Here is a 20395-nt window from a genome sequence, read left to right on the forward strand (position 1 = left end):
TCAATGGAAGTTCCATTTTTAATTTTTTGAGGAAACTCCATATTGTTTTTCCACAGTGGCTGCACCAGTCTGCATTCCCACCAGCAGTCTCACTGGCCTGTCTTACCCTGGAACTATTTGGTTCTAATACCCAATCATTTGAAACAAGGATATAATTATTATTGCCTTATGTGTTCTCTCTTGCTTAGAAAATGAAGCTTAATATTCCTAGGAATCAACGTATTCCTGTGGGCAAATAGCATACTCCAATACAATACCAATAACATTTGCTGTTTACTCTTCAGAAACAGTTGCTCTCTGTGTATCCGTGAGCTAAGCCACATAACAAACTGCCCCAAACTTAGTAGCTTAATAACAACCATTTAAGTTTGCTTACAGTCTACAGGTTGGCTGGGTTGTTCTGCAGACCTGGAACAGCCTCAGCGAATCTCAGCTGGCCTTGCTCATGCATCTGTGGTCAGCTAGAGGGGGAGCTACAGACTAGTCTAGAATGGCCTCCCTCGCAAGTCTGGCTGTCAGCAGGGGCAGTGAATTTGACTGGGCTATCAACCGCAGGTAACCTCGGATTTGTCCCCATGGTGCAGAGTTCTGAGAGAGCAGAGGTGTATAGGGCTTCTTGAGACCTATGCTCAGAACTGACACAGCACCACTCCCCACCACAGTCCGTGAGCCAAAGCGAGACGACAGGCCAGCCAGAATCAAGGGTGGGGAGTGGACCCTCCTCTCGGTGGGCAGGACTGCAAAGTCATAAAGGGAACCCTGAAAAATGAGTCACAATCCATCTAACACTCTCCCCACACCAAGGCGAGAACGCTCTTAGCATTGATTTCCTTTCAGCAAAGGTTGCTTGTCTCACCAGCAGCCCACCTGGGAACTGGTTCAGGGGAAAGATCCATTACCCTCGTTTGCATATGTTTCACTTTCACAGGCTGCCATTTCTTGACAGTGAGCCCACATCTGAGTCTGTTTGGGAGTGTGATTCCCTACACCAGCTGTCAGGATGATCCATTTCTCTCTCCGTCCTGGTTCCTGAGAGCAGTTGCTTACTTTGGTGGAGTTTTCCAGTCTAGATTTACCAAAGACTCTGAGGACAGTTCTCAGCTAGTGGTTGAATAAATCTTTGTTAACGTATGGACTCAATCAATCACAGGCTAATTAACTCCAAGTCCTGTTAGAAGCGATCGAAATGTCATTTCTCATGGTCAGAAAGGAGGTGGAGAGAGCTTGGAGGTAGTCCAGTCATCTTCTCCCCATTCTGGCATCTCTGCCCTTAAAAACCACTGAGTCAGGACTGTGGATCCCTGGGGCCAGGCAGAAACAGTCTTCCTCTGCCATGGCTTCTATTTGTCTTCTCGCCCCTATTTGTCAGAACTGCCATCCCTGAAGAGGGTTACCTGGTGGCCTGGGCCAGGCTAAGGAGAAGGGGGAGTCTGTACACTGCTGCTCCCCTCCCACACGGCATCGCTGTGCTCCCCTCCTCCACTCAGCCCACGGGGAGAACAGAGCAGCCCAGCCCTCACCCTGGATCCGAATACAGGAAACCAGAAGGAACGGCCACTCCTGAGGGATGGAAGTGGAGAAAATACTCCTAGAAATAGGGAACAGCAAAAGTTCTGTTCAAGCCAGGAAAGCAACACTAACCAGTATTCATGACTAGGCTTGGCATTTCTAACTAAGGAGCATATGGTAATAACATTGTGCATATCATTATGTATTTAAAGTTATTTTTGCTCTGTTTTACTTGATCATATTAGACTTCCCTCTTATATTCTGTGTTTCCGGGATAAGTAAAATGTCATATTATATCATGTTTAAAATTTTTGGTATGATCCAATTGGGTAAAAAAATATATACATGTATGTAGGCATATATATACATGTATATATACATATGTATACATGTATACCTATATTTGTATATATGCATGTAGTACATGTACATATGTGTGTATGCACATATATGATTTATAATATTTATACATTTTAGCATAAGATGTGTATTTTATTATCATATCTACATATATGTAAAATTTATATAAACAATATGCAACTATATATAAAATAAAAGATATGTTTTTTCTACCTTATATAGCTAAGTATAAGTATATATGTATACTTACATTTTTGTTGAAAAATGGCTGAAAGGATGCATAAGAATTGGATAATAATGATTTCACCTAGGGGGATTTTTCATTTTCCTTTTCATATATTTTGACTTTTTAAAAGCAGTTCATTTGTAAATGTTACCGAGATTCTTCCCGTTTTTTCTCATCACCTTATTCCCAGCTTAAATTGTAAGTTCGGATGACTTTATATACTGAATCCTTACCGGGGGGGAAAATACTCTTGGTGCCTCACTAGAGGGTAGTGGTTTTCATGGGCAGACAGAACCGAATCCAGTCATTTGGTTGAGCTGCTGAGGAAGCTCAAGGGCAGTCCCCCCGGATCGGGAACCCCCAACACCTGGCAGGACCCCCTTCAGCCCCTGGTTCCCGCGGGCGTGGGCGTTGGCAGCATCTCTTCTGTCCTCCCCCAGGGCCGAGGCGGCAAAGGCAGCATCTATGTGTGGGCCTCTGGGGACGGCGGCAGCTACGACGACTGCAACTGCGATGGCTATGCCTCAAGCATGTGGACCATCTCCATCAACTCAGCCATCAACGACGGTAGGACGGCCTTGTACGACGAGAGCTGCTCCTCCACCTTGGCCTCCACCTTCAGCAACGGCAGAAAGAGGAACCCCGAGGCTGGAGTGGTGAGTGAGGCCACTGGCCCTCTGTGAGGTTGTGGAATGCAAGGTGCTGTGACGTCATGCATGGACACCGTGACGTCATGGGAGGAAAGGGAGTTACCCACTTCCCTAAAAAGTCAGCACAGGTTCTGAGAGGAGATCCATTCTCCTCCAGGCCTAATAATGCTTTGTTATCAAGGTAAAGAAATGTAAGACATGAAAATATTTATTAAATATATATAAATATTTTTTCTATCTTATATAGCTAAGTATAAATATATATGTATACTTACATTTTTGTTGAAAAATGACTGAAAGGATGCATAAAAAATGGATAATAATGATTTCACCTAGGGGGATGTTTTTGAAAGCAAGGACGTGATGACCCCCTTGCAGCTCATTTTCCGCAGATTGTCTTTCTTGAAGTTTATTGTTTGATTTGCAAGTGATGACAAAGTCTGCTTTATCAAAAAGTTGCCCCGCCAGATCACTTATAAGGAAAACTAATATAAAGAACTGGGTCTCCACATCACCACCCACCTGAGCCAAGTATTACAGTAATTTTTTTTAAATCCAAGGATGGACTTTTCTAGGTCTATAAACCTCCCCAAATCAGGTACATGTGTATTTTCTCAGGGAAAGTGTAGTAGTTTTCATCATAGGTCAGTGATTGAGAAAACAAAATATTAACAATCACAAACTTAGATTTTTTTTTTAATATATTTTATTGATTTTTTACAGAGAGGAAGGGAGAGGGATAGAGAATTAGAAACATCGATGAGAGAGAAACATCGATCAGCTGCCTCCTTCACACTCCCTACTGGGTATGTGTCCACAACCAAGGTATGTGCCCTTGAACAGAATCGAACCTGGGACCCTTGAGTCCGCAGGCCAACACTCTACCCACTGAGCCAAACCGGTTAGGGCAGATTTTTAAAATATTTTTAATTGATTTTTAGAGAGAGAGGGAGGGAGAGGGGGATAGAGAAACATTGATATGAAAGCAAAACATAGATCCGTGCTCTACACCCCCTATTGGGGACCAAGTCCAAAACCCAGGCAGACTTGGAATAGAACCAGCAACCTTTCCTTGCACAGGACAACACCCAACCAACCAAGCCACATCGGCCAGGGCCAGACTTAGATTATTAATTGCACTTTTCTGAGCAACTCTTCCTTCCTGGGCAACTAGGTAAAATGGTGAATTTTCCAAACCCCTTGGAAATAAATCTCTATAGAGTGTAATGAACCTTTTTGGATCTCTTCCTCTCTCTGGATAGTTCACTCATAGATCAGCCTTTCCTCGGACCTCCAAGCCAAGAATTTGGGAGGTGGTTCAATAGACCCACTGAGTTAGTTACACGCTTCCCTACAGACAAACAGAGGAAGAAGGAGAATTCCTGTGGTTCATACATGATTTTAATAAAAATCTGGCCCTCCCAAACATTGAAAGTGAGGTTTTTCTCTTTGTGAAAGTTCTTTAAAACTCAGTTGATCATTGAGAAGATCTCCCCCTTAAGAAGAGTTGTGGAGCCAAAACCGGTTTGGCTCAGTGGATAGAGCGTTGGCCTGCGGACTGAAGGGTCCCAGGTTCGATTCCGGTCAAGGGCATGTACCTGGGTTGCGGGCACATCCCCAGTAGGAGATGTGCAGGAGGCAGCTGATCGATGTTTCTCTCTCATCGATGTTTCTGACTCTCTATCTCTCTCCCTTCCTCTCTGTAAAAAATCAATAAAATATATTAAAAAAAAAAAAGAAGAGTTGTGGAGGTGACCACTCACGTATTCGTTATCTTGACTCCAAATGTCTCAGAATCGTCCCATAAATTTCAGAGGGAGAGAAACATTTTCTTTTTAATGGCCTGTCCTTTTAGGCCAGCCTTAGCTGAGCCGGGTTATTCTTCCCTCTTTGGGATAGTGCCTGAATGGAAAAGAAATGTTAATGCAGTAGCCCTTGGGCTTTCTGAAAGATGACCCCAGTGCAATAAAACTCTTGGCTTGTGCCTCTCCACCTATCATGTCTCATTGTAGAATCCAGAAAATGTCTCCCTAGTCTCTGGAATAGCTGCAGATAGTGCTTCTCGGAACAACTAGCTTGCTTTTATCTTGTGGACACTGTAACTCTAATTGATTGTGTGTCTCTTTTTGCATAGGCTGCTAGGAAACTCAGATAAAATGCATGGTTCAAATAGATATATGGGTGCTAAATTTAGCTTTACCTTCATCTTAATCTTCTTCAGAACAAGGAAGAGTTTAAATTTTAAAAAAATAGATAATTCTCTGCTCCATATTGTTTTGGGATTCAAAATAGTGTGACTCATTGCTCAATATCTTCCCTTTCAGGCAACCACAGACCTGTATGGCAACTGCACTCTGAGACATTCTGGGACATCTGCAGCAGCTCCAGAGGCCGCTGGAGTGTTTGCTCTGGCTTTAGAGGCTAAGTATGTTTCCAGCTTGGGCTGAGGGTCAGCTCTGTAAGGTGGACTAACATGTGTCTCTCCACCCAACAGTAGGTGTCCATGGAGGCAAAAGTGGATGCAAGAGCCTGCCAACAGTCAGGGTCAATGAACTCTGGTGGGCATTTCTAAATGAACCATGGGTCCTAAGTCACACACACACATACACACACACACACACCACAAAACTACAATAGGCCCACTGAGAATCCTGCAGACAGAGAAAGAAGAATTCCTGTGGTTCAGACATGGTTTTATTGAAAACCTGGCTCTCATAAACATTGAAAGTGAGGTTTTTCTCATTGTGAAAGTTCTTTGAAACTCAGATCATCATTAAGGTCTCCCACTTAAGAAAAGTTATGTAGGTGATCACACATATCCATTATAATAACTCAACATGTCTCAGAATCTCTCCATGAGTTTTTGATGTAGGGTAACATTTTTTTGTTTATTTACTTGTTAATCCTCACCCGAGGATATTTTTCCATTGATTTTTAGAGAGAGTGAAAGAGAGGGGGAGAGAGAGAGAGAAAAAAACATTGATGTGAAAGAGACACATCAATTGGTTGCCTCCTGCACGTGCCCTGACCAGGGCCAGGGAGCGAGCCCACAACCCAGGTACATGCCCTTGACCGGAATAGAATCCAGGACCCTTCAGTCTGTGGGCCGATGCTCTATCCACTGAGCCAAACTGGCTAGGATGAGAAACATTTTTTTAATGGATTGTCCTTTTAGGCAAGCTTGAGCTGAGCCTGTTTATTCTTCCCTCTTCGGGAGTGCCTTGCCTTCCTGAACAGAAAAGAACTGCTGATACAATCACCCTTGGGAAAGTATACCCCTAGGACAGTACAGGACACTGACACCCAACCACACATATCAGCTACTTGCTCATATACCAAATAGGGGCAGGTAGATCGTCTCTTCTTCATAAAAACTTCTCTTTATCCTCTGGATGATCCCGTGGCTATTTTATTCCAATAATACTCACCATCAGCTAAATGAAATAAAACCATTTTCAAGCTGGGTATCTAGCAAGGTATTCAGAACATGTGTCAAACAGGGTGCTCCGACTCAATATTTGTTAACTTATAAGGTGAATTCACTTTTAACACTGAGACAAGGTGGGCAAAAGTCATGCAGTATCGACCAAGAAATGGGCTTTACTGGGAAACCTTCCACGCTACAGGTAAGAGGAGACCATCCTCTCTGTTCTCACCATTCCACAGAGAGGCCACATATCCCTACTGCTGGGCACACTTTCGATATAAGTATCAGCTGAGGTACTTGACAACCTGCTATATTCTCTTGGTGCAAACCAGAGACTAGCCTTGTTTTTGAACAGTGAACATGTGGGCTTCGGGCGCCATGCACTCGGTGTGAGTGCAAATGCCCACCATGTAGGAAGTTGTCTGAAACTGCTGCACCAGCCACTTGTGAGAAGTTGGATTCAGGTTCCTGGGAAGCAGAGTTGAGTCTCTACCTCCCACCCCTGCTCAGCTGTTGCTAGGCAACTGGAGCTTTGAGCATCAATCTCGAGGCAGCCCTGCTTGTCTCTCTCCACAAATGCATTTTTTGACTTGCAAAAGGGGCAAGAGTTGATTCCTAGAATAGGAAGAGACTTTGAAAGATGATCTAGTCCAGCCCTCTGCCTTCAAGCTGAAAAGGCATAAACATCCTCCTTTTACAGTTAAGGCCCCAAATTGAGAGTGACTCCTCTTTTGGGACCAAGCCAAACTTCAATTCTTGTAACAAAACTCAAGTGGAAATTTTAAGACACCGAGGGATAGACACCGATCAAAGAGTTTCTATTAAGCGCAGAGACCAAAACCTACTCACAGATTATATGCATTTCCTGTTCATCTCAGAGCTTGTTGTGCCCTGGAGCCTGAGCTGGCTTTGCTCACTCCAGCTGGGAGCAGACAAGCAGGGGAGCCTGCTGCCTGCCACTGAGCCTAGCAGAGAACAGCGAGCAGGAGAACTCCAAAAGCAAGAAGGGGTTTCTGGTCTCCCTTTAAATCTAAGAGGGCAGAACTTGACTCAAAGTCTCCTTGGACTTTGGCAAGCAAAAACCATTTGCCCAGGCCTATATGCATGCAAAGGAACAACGCAAATTGATGGAGCAAGGCTACTGGATTCATGGGCTCTGCACCAGCTTTCTTGAGCACACACTTGTAGATATCCTTCCGGGAGAGAGTGCAGTCCCCACTTAGGCACACTCTGTTTTAGAGCAATGGTCATGAATTTAATGCTCTCTATTGCCATGAAGCAGTGAAGAATGACAGCTGGAAGTAGGTGGTTCAAGCCCATCCTGGGAGCCAGTCCTAAAATCCCTCAGAATACCAACTGCCTGAGTTGGAAGCACACTCAGAGATGAGTTTCCTGCAAGTGGTTTCTAGAGGAAGAGGCCAGAAGGAAGTAGAGGAAGCAGATTAGGGGCAGGGAGAAGCCAAGCAAGTATGCAGTTTGAGGAGTTCTCGCCTCAGCTTGATCCCATGGGGAACTCTGGAGTATAAATGTTTATGCCTCAGAGGTTGTTTTCCCTCAAGGCGAGGGAGCTGGGCTGCCATGTTCTTGTGCTAAGAGCCATGCCTGGGAGCATGTCTGGCTTTATGCACCTGTGGGCAAAGGGACCCCCGTAGCCAGCAGTGAAAACCACTGGTCAGCATGAAATAGCCCTGAAAAAGCCCAGAGGCATGAGGAGGGGAAACATGATCCAGGAACAGTTCCTACTGCTCTCCTCTGCCTGAGACAAGACAACTGGGAGTCCTCGGTGACCAAGTGACAGCAATCAAGGGCTCTTTCCCTCCCAGAGGCCCAATAAAACACTTTTATGAAGCAATGTGAATGCAGAAAACAAATTATCCTGTCTCACTGAATAACCCTTGGGACTGTGAAAGAGGGAGAACAACCACCCCATGATTCCAGGGGGGAAAGGGAAACCCTTCCTTTGTCCTGCCCAATCACCACTGTTTTCCAATATTATAAAGTGCTTTTTTGCCAAATGCTTGAAAGTGGCTTATTGAGTCACAGGAAGATTGTTCACATGTCCCTGTGTGACCATTAGAGGAAATTTCAAAGAATTTCTTTAATGGGAACATGTGGGCAGAGGAGGGAGGGATAACTGCTACCTTCAAATATTTTGAGTTCTTCCATGACCGTCTGTGTTGTTCGGACTGAGCTAGGTTTGAGGAGCAGATGTCATAAAGAGGCAAATTTTTGGCTCCAAGGAAGCATCCATAGTAAAATGGCCCACTAGCACAAGCATGTCAAACTCAAAGGCTAACACGAGCCAAATAAATGAGGCATGCGGCCCACAGGCTGCAAGTTTGAGATGCTTGGTCTAGAACAATGTTTCCAAAACTGACCTTCCAGGGCATGGATTTTTACATGTAAACTCTTTATCAAAGTATAATAGACACTGAGAAAAGTGTACAGATATTAGGTATAACTCAATGACTTCTTACAAGGTTAACAGACCCATGTAACCAGCACCCAAATCAAGAAAAAGACTGTTACCTACGTCTAAGTACCAGTCTCTTTTACTCTGAAAGTCTGAGAGATTCCTCCATGCTGTTGTTTCTGGTTATAAGTCGTTCATACTCATTGTAGAATATTACTCCATTATAAATGGTACTTGAGTTGTTTCCACTTTGGGGCTATTATGAGTAATATTTCTATGAACATTCTTGTACATGTCTTTTGGTGAAGCTAAGGACACATTTCTGTTGGGTATTTTCTAGGGCAGTGATGGCGAACCTTTTGAGCTCGGCATGTCAGCATTATGAAAAACCCTAATTTAACTCTGGTGCCGTGTCACATATAGAAATTTTTTGATATTTGCAACCATAGTAAAACAAAGACTTATATTTTTGATATTTATTTTATATACTTAAATGCCATTTAACAAAGAAAAATCAACCAAAAAAATGAGTTCGTGTGTCACCTCTGACACGCGTGTCATAGGTTCACCATCACTGTTCTAGGGAGTCAAAATGCTGAGTCAGGGGTATACATATGTGCAGCTCTAGTAGATACTGCCAAGTAGTTTTCCAAAGTGAATGTACCCACTGACACTTCCTCCAGCAGTGTATGAGAGTTAGAGTTGTTCCGCATCCCTGCCAACATTGGGTATTGTCAGTCTTCTACACTTTAGCCATGCTTGTGGGTATGCAGTGGAATTGCATTGTAGTTTTAATTTGCATTTCCCTGATAACTAGTGAAGTTGAGCACGATGGGGAGTTTTGAAAATGATAGATTCCCAACTCTCTGCCAAGAGTCACTGAACACAAATCCCTGGGGATGAATGGCCCAGGAATTTGTCTTTTCAACCCCACTCAAGGGGCTACATAAGCAGACAGCCCATTGCTGTTCTGTGGATTGGGGGGGGGGGGGGGGGCACCCAGGAAGGCAATGGCTCTATGAACCAGGGGGCTGTTGTGCAGAATTTGAATATCTAGATTAGGCCTCTGATTAGGGGCTGATATTAGATCAAGATTGAAAACAGGAAATTTGAATAACATTAGATAAATAAAAAAGGGTTTATTATCCTGTCATGTGAAAGATAATACAGAGGTAGGGAGTCCAGGCAAGTATGGGGGGTGCCACCAGGAATGAGGCAATCCAGCTTTTTCTGGATTTCTCCTCTTCCACCTTCGTGTTCTATAGGTGCTTCTGGAGCTCCAACCATTGTGTTTACATTTCAGGCAGAAAAAGAGGGAGGAGCAAAGGGAAAAAATAAATCCACCAGCTAAGTCAGCCCCATTTAAAAGTTGTTTCCAAAAAACTCTGCCCAGTGGCTTCTGCTTATTTCTCATTGGCCAAACTGTCATATGACCACCCCAGACTGGAAGAGAGGCTGGGAAATGTAGTTTTATAACTGATAACATTGCTGTTCTGAATAAAATTGGGTTTTCTTAATAAATAAGAAGGATAGATATGATAGAATTGCTAGTGTCTTCCAGCAACTAAGTGGGCAATCACTCACTTACTATGGATCTCTATTGTCTTATCTGAAAAATAGAAAGTTAGATCATGAACAGGTCTTCATGACTTCCTGGTATATTATAGGTCTACTTCAAAGATACCATGCCTCTAGGAAAGTGCATTTTTTAATTGGATATGTGTTTATTTGAGGGTTGAATATACCTTAAAACTGAAAAACTTTCCATTTATTTTTAAATATTGTGACCAATATATATGGGAAATAGTGTCTATTCCCTTCAAACTTACATTGATGCTCAATATATGAAATATATTTTAATATTAATAATATTAATAAACCCTTTATTGAGAGCTCAGTATCATGCTAGTTAATTTTACATGGTGATCTACCTTTATACCCTACAAAAAACCTCTAAGGACTTATCCCCATTTTATATATATATATACTAGAGGCCCGGTGCACAGATTCGTGCACCGATAGGGTCTCTTGGCGTGTCCTGCAGGGATTCAGGGAGGAGCCGCTCCCACTCATCCCAGCCCCACTCATCCCAGTCAGCTGAGTGACGATCCCGCTGTGGGAGCACACTGACCACCAGGGGGCAGCTCCTGCATTGAGTGTCTGCCCCTTGGTGGTCAGTGCACATCATAGCAACCGGTAGACTGGTCGCTTAGGCTTTTAGATAGATAGATGATAGATAGATAGATAGATAGATAGATGATAGATAGATAGATAGATTTTTTTCAAATATATTTTTATTGATTTCAGAGAGGAAGGGAGAGGGAATCAACATCAATGATGAGAGAGAATCATTGATTGGCTGCCTCCTGCACACCCCACACTAGGGATGGAGCCAGCAACCCGGTCATGTGCCCTGACTGAGAATCAAACCATGACCTCCTGGTTCATAGGTCAACGCTCAACCACTGAGCCATGCTGGCCGGGCCTTATCCCCATTTTATAGATGGGAACCCTGAGCCTCAGATTGTTAAAGTAGCTTATCTAAATTCACATGATTGGAAAATAACAGGCTTGAAATTTAAACCCTAGGGATGGATCCTGGGCTCCAACTCAGGGTCTTCTCTTGGCCCAACTATGGGATGTGGAAGAGCCACCTTCTGGGTCCAGGGTATCACCATGCATTCTGCCCAAGGCAATAGGCTGAAGTGAATGAATTGATTCTTCCTCAAAAGTTGTACATAAAATTGGGTTTTGATTTCTTCAAGATGAGGTTTTACATAGCACAGCTACACAAGGGCAACATGTAAACTGATTTTCTCTCACAGGTCATAGGAGTTAGGCAAACAGACTGTGGAGAAAATACCAACTTGACTTATGAATGCATCATTTTTCTCAGACTGGAAATAATCTAGACCTTTGACATTGGTTTTTAATCCTGTCAGAATTTAGAGAATAAACTGAAATTTAAAGCTAAAAGAAAACAAACAGATCTTTCACTACTCCAAATATCTCTTCTTCTGCACAAAAAGAATGAGGCCCAGAGGAATGAAGCTACCTGCTCAGGTTCATACACCTTTCTCTCTTCAGATAAAGATCAATAAGTAGAGGGATTAAAATTCTGTTGGCTTCTAGGATTTACCTCATGTTAGCAGAGGTCATTCCTCCAACCTTAACACTGCAACCTCTTGAAAACATTTCATTGTGCAAGTCCTCCAAAGATGCCTGTTCTCTCCTGAATCCCCTTGGCTGCCTTGATCATGACGGGGAAGTCAGGTCCAGGATAATTTGATACCATAAATAGAGGAATTCTGAAAAACAATGGTGAGGGGCAATCCTCACAGAGAACTAAAAAAAAAAAAGGCAACATTTTGTACTTTACTCTTCCTAGCGGGAAGTTGGTAAACCAGCTCTAAGTTTGGGCAAGTGCAGGTCTCTGTGAGAAACCCAGTTCTGCTGATTATACACAGGCGAACAATCTCAAACATATAATTCACTTTCCAGAACCAGCTTTGAGTGTTTTAAGAAAGAGCCCTTCCTGAGTCTCCCTGAGGCCAGACTCCTCTTTCAGCCACAAGAGGCCCGTCTCTTCCTGGGCTTCGGACTGGCTTTTCCAGGACCCCCACGCTCTCTTGCTTAAGACCCCTGCCACGTCTGTACAGGATTTTCTCCACAGTGTCCCAAGTGACCTCTTTCTTTGGAGCCCTGGCCTCTCCAAGTGAAAATGTAACCATCCACTGTCTCCTCGAGAAGCCCTGGGTTCCACTTTGCTCTCTGTGGGTGCTTACTCTAAACCAAGAGCCAGCTGGTCTACCCTGAGTGGCCTAGGACCGATCTACTAGCAAATGTGTGTTTATCCCTGGAGCATTGAAGGATCCTATAAGTGACTGAAGCCAGCTGCACAAGTGCAACAGTTTTTATTGATAATTCGCCTGGGACTTACTCATGCATGGCCTTGTGACAGCTCCCAGCTTTGTCCCTTATGGTCATACCTGGCCAGACCCCTGCAGCAACCTCTCATTAGTGTGGGCCTGCTTTCCAGTCCCACATTTTTTCTTTTTTTATTCCTCACCCAAGGATAGTTTTCCATTGAGTTTTATAGATGGAAGGGAGGGAGAGGAGAGGAAGAGAGAGAGAGAAAGAAAGACAGAAAGGAGAGAGAGAGAGAGAGAGAGAGAGAGAGAGAGAGAGAGACAAACATCGATGTGAGAGAGACACATCATTTGGCTGCCTCCCACTCACACCCTGAGTGGGGCCAGGGATTGAACCTACAACCAAGGTACATGCCCTTGACTGGGAATCAAACCTGAGACTCTTCTGTCCGAGGGCCGATGCTCTAACCACTGAGAATACTGGCCACGGCTCCAGTCCCACACTTCTTGATTCCATTCTCCATGGAATTGTTGATAAAGATCAGATCACATCTCAACTCTGCCACTACTGGCTGTGCCTGAGATAAAGTCCCAGTGTTCGGATGTGGGTGCACGGCCTCTGCCTTACAATTCCTGGCTCTCGCTTCCTGTCATACTTGGGGCTCATGCCTTCCTGTGTTTTCTCAAGCGTATCACCTGCACAATGCTTGCTTTCTCCCTCCTCTAAATCCTTCGTTCCAGAACCTTCTCTCCCCTAGAGCCCTCCCCTTCCCTGTTTTTTCACTCGGTCACTCCTACTCATCCCCTTGACCTTGGCTTAAAATGCTACTTCCTAAGAGATGCTTGATGACCCCCTGGACCAAAGTTTCTCAGATTTTCTGATCATCGGAATCCCTGCAGTGCTTGTTAAAAATATATCCAAAGCCATGTCAGGTCCACGACTCAGACTCTCCTGAGAAAATACCCAAGTGCTGCCCAGGAAGGTAGGAACCACTCCCCTGGATCAGCTTTGCTTAAGCTTTTGGCTGCATATTGGACAAGTCCATGGAATCAACATCCCTGGGGCCTGTCTGACATCATTATTTTTTTGACGTTTGATTCACATGCAGCCAAGGTTGAGAACTGCCATCTTAAACCAATGTTCTCAGACATTTGTGCGCAGAAGAATCATCATGTCTTAAGTGCAAATTCTCAGGCTCACAACCTCCCAGAGGCCGATTCAGGAGAGCTGGGGTTGAGGCCAGGAATCTGCTTTTTGTCAGTATCCTCCACGTGCTTCTGACACAGGGGCTTGAGGACCACAGTCTGAGTCCTCCTTGTTGGAATAACAAAGGGTCCACTGTTGGCTTCCTCGGCATCCTAGCTTCCCTTTCATGATAGCCCTCCCTTTTTATTTTTTTTTCAGTTTTATTGAGATATAATTGACATACAGCACTCTACAGTATAATGTGAAGATTTACAGCATGATGGTTTGACTTACATATATTTTGAAATGATTAGCACAATATGTTTCGTTAACATGCATGATCTCATAAAAATACAGTAAAAGGAAAAAGAAAAAAATTTTCTTTATGATGAGAACTTAGGATCTACTCTGTTAACAACTTTCCTATGTATCACTAGCAGTGCTAACTGTAGTCATCAAGTTGTGCATTATATTCCTAGTCCTTATTTATACCTGAAAGTTTGTACCTTTTGATCACCTTCCTCTAATGCCCCACCCTCATCTCTGGTAACAACAAATTTTATCTCTTTTTCTATCCGTTTGGGTTTTGTTTTGTTTGTTTGTTTTAGATTTTGCATATAAGTGAGATTAGATAGTATTTGTCTTTCTCTGTCCAACATATCGTTTAGATCAGTGGTCAGCAAACTCATTAGTCAACAGAGTCAAATATCAACAGTACTTCTTCAAAATAGACTCGCCCAGGCCGAAAACCGACTTCTGCGCATGGGCCACGAAGTTTCAATCGCACTGTACGTGTGCCCACACGTGGTATTTTGTGGAAGAGCCACACTCAAGGGGCCAAAGACCCCCATGTGGCTCGAGAGCCGCAGTTTGCCGACCACGGATTTAGATTAATATGCTCAAGGTCCATCTATGTTGTCACAAATGGCAGGATTCCCTTATTTTTCGTGACTGAATAATATTCCATTTTATATATAATGGATAAACATCTTTATCCATGCATCTATAAATGGACACTTAGATTGTTTCCAGTCTTGGCTATTATAAATAATGCTGCTAGGAATATGGGGGTGCAGATATCTTTTCAAGTAAGTGTTTTTGTTTCCTTTGTATATATTCCAGAAGTAGAATTGCTGGCTCACATGGTAGTTCTATTTTTAATTTTTTAAGGATCATCCATTTTTTTTTTCATAGTGGCTGCACCAATTTACATTCCCACCAACAGTGCACAGAGTTCCTTTTCCCCACATCCTTGTCAGAATTTGTTATCTCATCAATAATAATAAAAGCATAATATACTAATTAGACCAGACATCCTTCCAGATGAACTTCCGGATGAAGCACGAAGCTGGGGCTGCAAGGGAAGCTCAGGTCCCAGGTGCCAGAGGGAAGCCAGGTGCCAGCAGCCGGAAAGGCTTACTCTGCACGAATTTCATGCATCGGGCCTCTAGTCTTTTTTATAATAACCATTCTAACAGATGTGATATCTCTCATTGTGGTTTTGTCCTTTTTTAAATATTGAGGCTTGGACCTTCCTACAATGTGTCCAGAACCAGCACAGTGCCTGGACATGGTGGACACTGAATAGACATTCATGGAGTCACTTCACTGTGCTGTACTTTTCTACATATGTGTCTTATTTTCCCAACTGTTATATAAAATATTTAAGACCAGGGAAGAACAGGTCACATTACTTGTCCTATACCACAGTGATCTTTATATTGTAGAAACTCTGTAAATTTATTTTTTATTATTTAATAGGTATTACCTAAAATGCTTGAGCTGCTGTGATAGGATTAAAACTAAAAGAAGATAAAATACTGCTTTACACAACAGGGTATTCTGTTAATTCTGAAACTGCTCAAAAGAGAGAACTACAAAGGATGCAGTTTTATTTTTCTGACATATGCAAATGGCTGGCCAAAAAAACTCAGTTACATTGGAATGTGTACTATGTTCTGGTTTATTTCAGAAGTAAGATCCTTGTTCTGACACATCCTCCCTCTCATCTTCTCCTGAAAATAAGTCCCTGGAGAAACGCCGAGGGGGTCCTTCTCCGAATATCAGGAAGCGTAGCACATTTTGTGGCAGACCCCTAGCAAAGATAAGAGATACTCCACCTGCCAAGCCCTCAGGTCACCTCAAAAATCACCAGATCCTTCACTTATCAACCGTAAACCTTTCTGGGTTTAATGAATTCAGAATCCCATTCTGGTAAAACACTGAACTTTTGGTCATAATCAACTTCGGGAAGTTTCACACCTTTACCTGCGTCCTGGGGATCATATGTCCAAGATATGTTCTTAATTTTCTCAAATAACCATTGACCTTCCTTGCAACTTTCTCCTTAAAAGCTAAAGATCTACATTTCAAGAGCATATGAATCATTAGTTGCCGGAGGCCGGTCCATCCTAGTTAATATGTTTGCTCCCTTTAGCGCCATGTGTTTTAACCAAGGTCACCTCTCCGAGAAAGGTTGTTTCCCCAGGTGGGGATCTTTCCCTGAGGTTAGGGAGGGGATACAACCCCTTAATTGGGTGCCAGGCGGGTAATTAAGCTACATGGTCTTTACTCCCTGGAATGGAGATGAGAAACACCTTACAGGATTGAAATCGGCTGGTATAAATACGGATGTAATAAGACAATAAACGTCAGATCCTCATCAGTTCCTGACCAGAACTCCGACCAGAACTTTGGCTGGAGATCCTGGCTATAGGTCCTGACTAGGCTGCTGACCAACTGAAGGCTGTCTTCGTGTCATTCCTTCTTCGCCGACTCCGTCCACACCTTTGGGGACCCCTGGACCTGCTGGGATTGGACCCCAGCAATTAGTATCTTTTGATTCTGATTCAAATCTTTGAAACAATGAACACTACATGTGTTAAAAGTTTATCAAATGAGTTCTGTTGTTCCTAGTCCTTTGAATTATTTGACTTCTGAAGAGAACCATAGTGCACGGATTTTCCAACTTTTTTGACCATGACTCTCAGTGAGAAATAATTTTTTCATTGTTACTCAACACACACACACACTAAAAGTTCCATGGAAAAAAAAAATAGTTTTCCATATTATATGAAATGTATACTGTTCTTCTTTTCTATTCTATGCCATTCATTTTTTAACAATAGTCCTATCCATTAAATCATTAGTTCTTAAATTTAACTACCTATTGGAATGACTGGGGAAATGTTAACGATTTACAATACCTGGGTCCCACTCCTGCAGAGCCTGATTTAATTGGTCTGAGGTGTGGCCTGAGCAGTGGGATTTTAAATTCCCCACCAGAAGATTGTTATGTGCATCCCAGTGAGGCAACATGTGCAATAAGTTGATTTCCTAGCCACAAATAGGTCATGACTTGCAGTTTAAAAAACACAAACACTGAGTAACATCAGACACTAATTTCCAAAACCAATAGCATTTTCAAGTAGACTTGTTTATTCTCTGGACAGCATGCCAATGGCAGTTCTGTGTCCTGTGACCTGGATACTGAGGATAAAAATGTGCCGAAGACATTGTATCTGTCCTTGAAGAACTGATAGCTTCATTTTCACAAATGAAACATACACATGTAGCCAACACCCAGATCAAGAAACAGCACTGCCAGCACCCAGAAGCCCTTTATGTCCCCTCCCCAATCAAGATGTGACTTCTAACAGCATAGATTAATGTTGCCTGTCTTTATACTTTAAGCAAGTGGAATAATACAACATGTTCTCCTCAGTGTGTAGCTTCCATAGGTTAACATTCTATTTGTGAGATTCATCCATATTATTCGGAGTAGTTATAGATCAGTCATTCTTGTTGCTTTAAAGTATTCCACAATCTATAAATACACCTCAACTAGTCTATTCATTTTACTCTGGATGGACATTTGAGATCTTCACAGTTTGGGCCTGTGAACATTCTTGTACATATGTCTGGTGAATGTATACACACATTTTTGTTGGATACATACCTAAGGATGGAAATTCTGGGCCATAGCTTAAGTATATGGATAAAGTTTTCTAAAGTGGTTGCAATAATTTAAACTCCTATCAGCAAAGTACATGAGTTCCAGCTGCTCCACATCTTTGTCGATACTTAGTATTGTCAGTCTTATCATTTTAGCCATTCCAGTGTGTGTGTTAGAATGCACATTTGAGATGCATTTAAGTAAGAAAGACAAGTGTGGTGTTTTTTTTAATTGACGAATATAAAATGGTTCTAAATAGTGCATGGGAATTCTCCCTTGACTTGGGGTTCATAGATATTCCAAAATCTTGCAAGGGGTTTTTGTCCTGTCTTAGTCATTGTGTCTTTCTTCCTCTCTCGCCCTCCCCTTTTCTCTTGTTTCCCAACGGCTTCCGGCATCCAGTCTGGGTCTCACCTGGAGAGACATGCAGCATCTGACTGTGCTCACCTCCAAACGAAACCAGCTTCATGATGAGGTTCATCAGTGGCGGCGGAATGGGGTCGGCCTGGAGTTTAATCACCTCTTTGGCTACGGGGTCCTTGACGCAGGCGCCATGGTGAAGATGGCTAAAGACTGGAAAACGGTGCCGGAGAGATTCCACTGTGTGGGCGGCTCCGTGCAGGACCCTGAGTAAGTGGGTGCCATGGTTCTTCTGCTGCATGTGGAAATGTCCCAGAGATGGTGCCATGGCATTAGCGACAATATCAGATTCCCTCTCTGTCAGGGAGATGTGCTGGATTTGACTTAGGGACAACTCGCTTTCAGAGAGAACTATAGCAATGCACAACTCCTGGGGAGAGGGAGCATTTACATAGAACACAGCTGTGTGACTCAGAACCCATATTTTTAGGTGTGAGCATTAACTTTTTGGGTGCCTTATGCCATTATTTTTCATTGCAAAAACCAACAAGTGTAACCACCTCCCAGATCAAAGAACAGAACACAACCAATATCCCAGAAAATCCTGATCCTCTTCCACCATAATCTCCCCACTATTCTTCTAACTCCATAGATTACTTTGCCTAGTTCATACTTAATATAAATGGAATAATACATGGTGTTCTCCTTTGTGTCTAGATTGTTTTGCTCAGAATTATGTTATGAAATTCAAGCATGTGTAGTGTGTACTTGTAGCTCATTTATTCTCATTGTTGAATAATGTTTCTTTGTGAGACTGTAATACAATTAATTTATTCATTCTACTTGTGGGACAAGGTAAGCATTTGATTTTATTCCAAGTGATGTGGATAGACATGAAAGGATTTAAGTGAGAAGTTCCTTACCCAGAAAGCACTGCGCTGGTCACATGAACCTACTTCTCATTATGGCAAGAGGATTGGACAATAGGGTCCTCTTTATTTAATTCCTTTCCTCATTGGTCCATCAGTAAACTAGAAATAGAAGTTTTTATAATTGTTATTTTTAATGAAGGTTTTGTGTACATACAATGAAATGCACAGAACTTAAGTGTGTTATTTGAGTTTTGATAAGTGTATATATCTGAGTAACCACCATCTAATCAAACACTGGAACATTCCATTACCCCAGAAAGATTCCTCATCCCCCCTTCCAGTTAATCCCCACATCCCTGGACAGCCATTGTTTTCATTCCTGCCCCCAAAGATTAGCTTTACAGTTCTTGGGCTTTCTCTGACTAAATCACGTTGCATGGACACTTTGGTATCCAGTTTCTTTTACTAAACATTATGTTTGTGAGATCAATCCAAGTTATTATGTGCAGTAATATCTCATTCACTCCCATCGCTGTGTCATATTCCATTATGAGGGTAAACCTCTGGGATAATGGCATTTCAATGGTGGTAAATCCATCTCTAACCATCCCATCCCACCCCAGCCTTATTTCTGTTGGTGACCTGAGCCTGGTCAGAGTCAGAACCCTCTCACAATACGTCCTCCCCTCCATTCCCTTTTGGTCCTGGAAAAGGACCTGCAGCTTCTGTAGTCAGTTACCCAGACCTGCATTCAAATCTTAATTCCACCAAATTGGACAATACTTTAACCTCTCTGAACCTCTATTTTAGCAATTCTCAACCTTGATGGAAAGATAGCTGAAATGCTGAGATTGACCCTTCTTTCGATTCTAACTCTATGATCAAAGAGATTGCCAAATTTCTCTGATCTTTCAAAGGACTGTTCTTCACTAGGACTAATTAACTCAATTTCAGCTTTTTTATTATATTAATAACACTAACATTAGCAATAATAAGGAACTTAGCACTTTAAAAGAAAGGCATTATGAGCTCCTGTCTCAGTTTGTGTTGTCCCAAAAGTAGAGCCTGAGATGGGACTTGGGTGCTAACAATTTGATTCCAGGAAATACAAGTGGGGAAGTGGAGATGTGAGACAGGGAAGAGGAATAAAAGCCAATAAAGAGTACATTGATGAGCAACTAGTTGTCCACTGTTGGCAACTAGGCTCAGTCCCACTGGAGACACTGAGTTGTCTCACTGAAGAATGAAGAAGTTAGGGTATATTTATTCACCACCTTCTGTCAGTCTCTGGTAGAGGATTGTCCCCGAGGAATTAAATCCCTGTCACTAGTAGGCTCTCCTGAGAAAACTCCCACAGAACATGGAAAAGCTCCAGGAGAGATGCTGGGAGATGCTGATACCTGAGGTAGGAAGCAGTCAGGGTACATGGGAGCCACAGCTGAAGAGGAACTGGGAGGTGACTTAGGAGAAATGGGAAAGGCATCAACATATCTGCCACATTCCCTTTCCCCACAGAAGGTTCAGAGAGAATAGGTAACTTACTCATGCTCATACAACTCAGGTCGGAA

The 20395-nt window shown here is 42.8% G+C and overlaps 1 protein-coding gene across 1 annotated transcript in view; it reads left to right on the forward strand.

Moving 5' to 3' along the window:
* Positions 1-20395, forward strand: part of PCSK2 (proprotein convertase subtilisin/kexin type 2) — a 253572-nt gene that overhangs the window by 232583 nt on the left and 594 nt on the right. Inside the window, 3 exon segments of the mRNA XM_023753214.1 lie at positions 2536-2751; positions 5070-5170; positions 17998-18225. Of these exon segments, the coding sequence (XP_023608982.1) occupies positions 2536-2751; positions 5070-5170; positions 17998-18225 (545 nt within the window).

This window comes from Myotis lucifugus, unplaced genomic scaffold (assembly GCF_000147115.1).
Source record: "Myotis lucifugus unplaced genomic scaffold, Myoluc2.0 scaffold_42, whole genome shotgun sequence".
Taxonomy (NCBI): Eukaryota; Metazoa; Chordata; class Mammalia; order Chiroptera; family Vespertilionidae; genus Myotis; species Myotis lucifugus.